This window comes from Cebus imitator, unplaced genomic scaffold, assembly GCF_001604975.1.
Source record: "Cebus imitator isolate Cc_AM_T3 unplaced genomic scaffold, Cebus_imitator-1.0 Scaffold62, whole genome shotgun sequence".
Taxonomy (NCBI): Eukaryota; Metazoa; Chordata; class Mammalia; order Primates; family Cebidae; genus Cebus; species Cebus imitator.
This window is the reverse complement of record NW_016107377.1, coordinates 7,164,822-7,172,990: the sequence shown is the minus strand read 5'-3', so window position 1 is coordinate 7,172,990 and position 8,169 is coordinate 7,164,822. Positions and strand designations below refer to the sequence as shown.

The window sequence follows — 8,169 nt, the reverse complement described above, 5'->3', positions numbered from 1 at the left end:
AGTCTCGCTCTGTCACCCAGGTTGGAGGGCCGTGGTGTAATCTTGGCTTACTGCAACCTCCACCTTCCAGGTTCAACCGATTCTCCTGCCTCAGCCTCCCAAGTAGTGCCCAGCTCATTTTTGTATTTTTAGTAGAGATAGGGTTTCACCATATTGGCCAGGCTGGTTTTGAACTAGTGACCTCAAGTGATCCTCCCACCTCAGTCTCCCAAAATGCTGGGACTACAGGTGTGATCCACTGCCTGACCTACTTTTTTTCTTTTTTACTGTTCTACAGTTCCCATATTTTCCATAATGGCAGTACATTATTGCATATTTAACTGGGGAAAATTATCAATAATTTTGAAAAAAGCAAGAACAGCTAAATCTGAACTATTCTTCCTTTAAAGTTATCTGGTGCATAAGTGAGGAGAGCCATAACCGAGCCTCTCCCCTCCTGCGGGAAGCCCTGTGGGCACTCCTATCCCCTTCATCTTACCTACTGAAGAGAGTCAAGATCCATAGGCAGTAAGTAGAATAAAAATGCATGAGCGCAGACAGTCTGGCTGCCTTCTAAGTCAGCGTGAGGGAGAAGGTAACGGCAGCTTGGTGCCATGTGATGTGTGGCTTCTGTGTGAGGTAAGATAACCACGTGCATGCATCTCCATTTCCTCCTCCTCACATCGCGAGCACCCTCGGAACCAATCGCATGACACACACCACTGTCAGCTTCTTAAAGTTCTTTATTACGATACTTCACAGTCCTAGTCTCCAACTTCCCATTGGCTTAGAATATCGTTCTTAAATCCCTTAATTTGTTTTCAAGACTTGAATCAAAGACCTTTCAAAGCTGTGCCAAAGGGCAGTCTGATTGCTAAGCCTTAACTGCTGCAATACCCCGATCAGATACTCCGAAGGGCAGAAAATGCTCCGTTGAGATAATGAAGCATGGACAGCCCATGATGAGTACACAGCACCAAAGAAAGCCAAGAAATTAATTCCATTCTGAACATTTGGAAACTGACCCCTGCACACAGCAGAGCAGGGCAGAGGGAGCTAAGCTTCACTTTTTTAAGATGCACAGATCAGCTTATGATTAAGATGTGCTGGTCGCTGTGCATGCTCCATGGTGAGGATCAACAGCCTCCTTTAGATGCCCCAAGTCTACCCCTTGCAATCGTTCACAGTGTTCTTTGTGAGACATGGAGCTTTGGCAAGACGTGGTTCGATGGGGAAAAGTCATTCCAAACTGCAGGGTAAGAAAACCTAGAAGAAATGTCTTATTTCCAACATACTTCACAAGCTCTAGGAATCTCCGAAAGAGTGACTGATAAATGTTTTACATTTATTCACTCCACAAACATTGAACAACTGAACACAAGGTCATGCATTATATGTTCTGGAGAATCAAAGGTGAGTCAGGCAAGCTTCCCTCTCTCAAGTTGCATAAAGCCTGTACACATTAGACTGGTCGCTAGAATAAAGATAGCATATGAGGGGATCTCAAGTTTCAGGGGGCAGTGAGGGAGAAATGCCTTCCACAGGGAACATGAGAGCAGGCTGGGTGGAGGAGTTCCTACCTGATCTGGTTTTTATAAATGCATAAAACTGTGGAGTGTGGAGCTATTAATTTTGTTGCTTTGTTTTATGAGGGTTAAGCTGCTGGTGGAAGGAATCTGTTTACTAAACTGCATGAACCGAGCATTTTGTATGTTCTTTCAAGTGTGTTCTCATTGGATAGGCGAGTCAAAGCCTCACAAACATAAATTGTTTAAAATTGCCACCAGCAAAGTGATTCCAGGGACTTATACTCCTCATCCTACCATTTGGATGAAGATACTAGCTCTGCCTCTTATCTACTGCAGTATTGAAAAGGAAGGATTTGCTAAAAGGAAAGAAAGAAACAGAGAAGAGGAAAAAGTAGCCTAGAGAAAGCTGACCACAGAAAGCGGGGGAGAGCAGTGGCAGGTGGGTGCATGGCGCTTCCTGAATCTATCTCAGATTTTTTCTCTTCAACACCCACATTCTGGGGTTATCCCTGCCAGTCTCTTACCATGGCTGCTGAATGTCTCCTGTGGTCTCTACCTACTTTACACAGAGCTCTTCACACAATTTCTGAATGAGTCTTTCTAAATTAACACTTTCAATTTTAGCAATTCACAATCACATTCAGAGCCTATGGCAATTGGGTCTCAACATTCTGCTCCAGTCTATACCATCCTTGCATTTCATTCATTTGTTAAATGAACGTTTAGTGAAAAGCAAAACATGAGCTTCCTGGTCAAGTCAGGGTACTCTGCTCTAGGTACATTCTTGAAGAGCAGCTCTCTTAAGTATTCTTTGTCTACTCCTGACCTCTGTAGCTTGCTAATGAATGTGTTTTTCTGCTCTACCACACCTGTGCAGTAATACTTGAGAGCATTTTCTTCTTCTTTTTTTTATGTTCTCAACATTTCCAGAAGCAGTTCCTTACACATACCAAACCCTCAATAAGCATGTGTTAATTAAATGACTTGCTAATTAAGGAAGAGAACAAATTATACAATAAACTGCTCAGTGAAACATAGGTTCTTGAAATAGTAGGGAAGAAACCCAGTAAGTTTAATTTTAAAAATAAATAAATAAACCTCATTGTTACTAATTACTTGTTTAAAATATTCTCCTTTTTGCTCTGAGTCTGTGTTGACTGTTTCTCTCCATATCACTAATGATCACAATCAAATGACAATCTTTGCACACATTTTAGGCATTTAAAAATGTATCACTTTAGTTTTAGCAGAGGAAATAAAGGCATATTTATCAAAGGCAATATTAGACTTGGTTATTAAAATATACTTATTTCATGTAATAATTTTCTTTTACATAGCAATCATTTATTGAACATCTGCTGTGAGCAGAGCTTTGCAGTAGGTGCTGGGACTTTTGCTAGGGATCTGAGGCCTAAGGTAGGGTTATCAAAAAGGAACTTAGAGGGTAGATGTGACCAAGACAGCTACATTTAAGTTAAACGTGCAGTAGGTGATACAGTAAGCTCGATATTCTGGAAAGTCAAGGAAGATGGATGTGAGCCTTGAGCTGTACCAGGGAAGATGAGCAGGATACCAAAGAGCAAAGAAAGGGAAAGACTTTCAAAGTAAGAGAAGGCAGTAATACCTTCGTGTTGTATTTAGGATTTTTTTTTAACTTCATCACCTTACAGCAGAACAAGATACTACAATCCATTTGAAACCGTTATGGAAATCTGTGTGTTCCATTTGGTGGAACTTTAGTAAGCCCTGATGGCCCATATGATAATTACCAGTTAAAAGGATTATTGACTTAACCTCATTCCCTAATCTTTCTCAGTATTGGCCCTCATTACCCTCATGGCCACCAAACAGCAGTTCTAAAGGGCTCCAGTTGCTTTACAGACATTCTTAAATGCATTCGCACAAACTCTCAGTGAGTAGTTGACAAATGGAAGATATGCTGACAAGACGCTGTCACCGAGGCAAACAAAGCTATCTGTCTGAGGGACTGCTCTGGTCCAGGGATATTGGTGTAACATTCGCTTAAGTTGGTAGTTAGCATTTCTTTCACTTTACCAAAATCACTGGGTGCCCAAAATCTCCTTGGGGACAATGACATATTAGTCTTTGAGTCCCCAGTGCCTAGTCCCAAGTGTTTGGCAAATAGATGGGGCTTAATTAAAGTTTGGAAAATTGATGAATGAACAGATGAATTGAAGGTGGGGGGCATAGGAGTTTGCTTTTTATTGTGTCACTATGTGGGAAGAGCTTAGGTTAACCGTAAGGGAAAATATACAAACAAGTGATATTGTCTATGAGTAGGAGGTTGAATTAAACAGAACAGAAGGTTTTCTGTATTGTGGCCACACAGCTCTCAGGTGCTGCCCATTCTTCCTCTCTAGTCTTCATTTTACCCACTTAAAAAATGATTTCTCAACTCCATTGCGCTGTTGAACAAGTAAGACCTAAAAAATAAAGTTGGAGATTTCAGTATTACCGGATCCTTTAAGTACTTTCATTAGAGACTGAACTGGGAGCTATGGGAGCAGGGAAAAGTGAGTGGGGAGGAGATTCATGAAACCAAAGCAGCGCTTGTCAGCGATGAAGGTTGGACATGTGGCCTGGAGACAGACATCATTTTAACAATGACTTGAGTAGTTTTCTGTCTGAAAGTAGAGGAGCAAGTGAAAAGAGAGAAAAAATTGATATGAGAAATATGATTTAATTAATCTCACTTTCAGTTGTTGTTGTTCTTTTTCTTCAATATTTGAGTGTTCTTCAACCCTATTGGCTTATTATTACTTTCTAACTTTCTATTTAGTCTGCTTTGCAGGATGGAAACAAACAAAATGTGCATGAGAGCATGTCTGTCTAAAGCAATTTCCAGATGCTTTTAACCACTCAGATTCAGAACCGTAAGATAGGATGACATTCTACTTCATCAATGAATATGTTCCACTAAGACGTCTCTATGTTTTGATGTCAGAAAAGAGTTAGTTTCAAATTGACCCCCATGGCTGGTAGAACTTCAAAACATTTAGGACTTATTTTATTCATGTAAGTGTCGTCCTACAATTTAGTCAATGTTTGACGCAATGTTAAACTGAATAAAGTTAAATTTGGACCCAAAACCATTTGAAGCCTAAACCAGTTTCTGTCAGCTTTGAGGTTATGTGGAATGAAGATCTGCAGTGGAATGAAGGTACTGGAAGGTCCGTGGCCAATTTTCTCAACTGAGACAAAAGCCTGAAACATGAACAAGTCCCAACATAGGACTAAAGCAGGATTAATAATGACATGCCATATGATATTCAACTACAGTAATATCCTCTCTGGGCAAAACTTTATCATCAGTATTTCCTCTTGAAGCCCAGAAGCTGTGTCACTCATTTTCTGCTTTCCCTGCTGACCTTTTGGGAAATTTTCTGACACTGATGAAATTGTCATTCTGTCACAGCGAAAGACAACAGAGTCATGGAAAATGGTGATTGGCAAAATCAAGAGCTCAGACTGTTCTGTTCTTGGCAGTTTCAATAAATTTCACCTCCTGATTTAAAGGAAAGTGAATGTTACTTAAAGATTTTGGAGTTTCTTTAGCACATTTCGAAACTGCCTGGCTTACCTAAGGGTAAGGCTAGACAGTCAAGATAATAGAATATAGAAAACGTATAGTTTCCAATATTGTAGCTCATCAGTTCCTCTTTAAAAGCAGAATAACATTGTACCCTTACATTTTTGTTTTTTAAAAGTTACTTTTAGTTGGTATGCATTTTTTTTTAAATTCAGTTTACTTGGCCAAGTTACACACATACTAGGTTGAATTTTTCCTACAAAATAGGAGGTTTTCCTTTAATATAATGTAGTGACTATTTTTTAAGTAAATCAGACCAGATTAATCCAAGTTCTATAACTTACTACCGAGATAACTTTGGGCAGCTTATTTTACATACCATTCCATTGGTAGGCTTCTCAATTCATGGAAAGGATTTTCCTTATTTTGAACCAATATTTACTTTCCTGTAATGCCTACTGTTTCTCTTTCATTTCTCAACTTCTCCATCTCTCTTCCTGCCTCTTTGCACTTCCCTTGTCCTTTTAAACCACAGGTATCCTAATCTCTATGTGATTATTCTAAAGAGAACCATTTAATAATAGGTTTCGTTTCAGTAATCCATTAGATGGCATTTGTTGAGATCTGTGATTGTTATAACCACAGAACCTAAAATTAATAGGTGCTCAATACATAGAAATTACAATTTAAATACTAATGTGATGCACAGGAAAGCATGGGAGCTTTGAAATCAAATAGGCCTAACTTAGATTGCAGGTCAGGTATTAACATGCTCCAGGGTTTGTGGCTGTATTTTTCACCTTTCTGAACCTCTGTGGCTTCAGCTTTTATTTTAAAAAGTAATGATAAAACCCATTTTACAAAGTTGTCTTGAGGATCATCTGTGCAAGCATCCATAAAGCATGTAGCACAGTTCCTAACACATTGTACGAGTCCGATAAATATTAGTCTTCACACCCAACCCATCCTTCCTCAACGCACCTACCTCATAATCCCAAAAGCAATATAAAGAGATTAAGGAGGCCGGCAGGTACACTGACTCACACCTGTGATCCCAGCACTTTGGGAGTCTGAGGCGGGTAGATCACTTGAGGTCAGGAGTTCGAGACCAGCCTAGCCAACATCATGAAACCCCATCTCTATTAAATATACAAAAATTAGCTGGGTGTGGTGAGGCAGGGGTTGCCATGAGCCATGATTGTGCCATTGCACTCCAGCCTGGATGACAGAGCAAGACTCCCTCTCAGAAAAATAAAAAAGAGAAAGGTTAAGGAGAATACAGGTTCGGCCTTCTTCTTTCTAGTACCATGACCTTGGGTAAATCACTTCACCTCCTTCATGTAACCCTATCATGTAGAACCCCATCTACCACAAAGGTTTGCTATAAGGATCAAATGAAACAGATGGGTAATAACTTTTAAAAATCATGGTGTTTTCTCTAAGTGTAAGGTATCGTTATTGCCAGTAGTAATCTATCAGTGAATAATTGCTGAATGAATGAAGAAATGAACTATCTATTCTTTCCACCCCATCCCTCCCCACACTGGAGCAAGGAGGAAAAGCTCAACAAACTATTGAACACTGGTGCATATATCTTATGGAAACATATTCATACATCAGTAGGCACAAAAGCAGGCAAATACTCTCACATGGACATTTGGCAAAAGAGTCCCTTGACTCAGTGCTGATGTAAAATTATAGAAGTTAAGATCCCTCCTGTTAGAGTTGTCAACTACTGACACTCTTCCTCTAATTTCTTCTAGGAATTTCTATTACATCACAATGTTACGGGACCCAGTGTCGCGTTACCTGAGTGAGTGGAAACACGTCCAGAGAGGGGCCACGTGGAAAACCTCTCTTCACATGTGTGATGGAAGAAGCCCCACCCCTGATGAGCTGCCTACCTGCTACCCTGGGGATGACTGGTCTGGGGTCAGCTTGCGGGAGTTTATGGATTGCAGCTACAATCTGGCTAACAATCGCCAGGTGCGCATGCTGGCTGACCTCAGCTTGGTGGGCTGCTACAACTTGACTTTCATGAACGAAAGTGAAAGAAACACCATCCTGTTGCAGAGTGCAAAGAACAACCTGAAGAACATGGCCTTCTTTGGGCTTACAGAGTTCCAGAGGAAGACACAGTTTCTCTTTGAGAGAACATTCAACCTCAAGTTCATCTCCCCCTTCACGCAGTTCAACATCACGCGGGCTTCTAACGTGGAGATCAATGAGGGTGCCCGCCAACGCATTGAGGAACTAAACTTCCTGGACATGAAGCTTTACGAGTATGCGAAAGATCTCTTCCAGCAGCGCTACCACCACACCAAGCAGCTAGAGCACCAGAGGGACCGCCAGAAGCGGCGGGAGGAGCGGAGGCTGCAGCGGGAGCACAGGGTCCACCAGTGGCCCAAAGAGGATGGGGCCACAGAGGGGACTGTCACCGAGGACTACAACAGCCAGGTGGTGAGATGGTGACCCCCTGCCCTCTCCTCTCTCAGGAGGGGGAGGATGAGCAGGCACACTGACCTTCTGTTGAGTTACCGTGGAGAAGCTGGGCCGTTCTGAGGACATCTGGCTGTGTGTATTTGATGTGGACATCTGCTTCCTTGTCTTCATTTTTATCCAGCTGGAGATTATCTATCTTGTTCTTTTTTTTTTTTTTTTTTTTTTTTTTTTTTTTTTTTTTTTTTTTTTTTTTTTTTTTTTTGTTTTTTTTTTTATTTTTTTTGAAGGCCAAGGAGAGCAGCACCAAAAGGAGACGACAGTTCCTTTGATCTCCTTTGAAGGAGCATAGAATAGTTTGGGCACCAGGAACCCACAGAGGCACACATGATAAGCCAAATTATGGCTTGGATGTTCTGCTGAAACTGGTCTATGTCATACTGTCTCCCATTATGAGAATACCAGTCTGCATAAAGAGAGAGAAAAAGAAAAACATTTCAGCTCTTAGATGAGGTCTTATGCCAACCCCCACTAGGCTGTTGGCTAGCATCTTTGAACTCTATTTGAATGTGACTTAAATCACAAGTAATGTGTTTTGTTGTTGCAGTTGTTTTGAAACCAAATTATCCTATTAATGACTATAGCTAGAGGCCCACATCCTGCAAAATCCGG

General features: G+C 41.0%; 1 protein-coding gene across 1 annotated transcript in view; it reads left to right on the top strand.

The window, feature by feature from the left end:
* Nucleotides 1-7,721, top strand: part of HS6ST3 (heparan sulfate 6-O-sulfotransferase 3) — a 739,085-nt gene extending 731,364 nt beyond the window's left edge. Inside the window, exon 2 of the mRNA XM_017530056.2 lies at nucleotides 6,822-7,721. Within this exon, the coding sequence (XP_017385545.1) occupies nucleotides 6,822-7,530 (709 nt within the window). The 3' untranslated portion in view covers nucleotides 7,531-7,721. The remainder of the gene's footprint in view (nucleotides 1-6,821) is intronic.
* The last annotated feature ends 448 nt before the right edge of the window (nucleotides 7,722-8,169 follow it).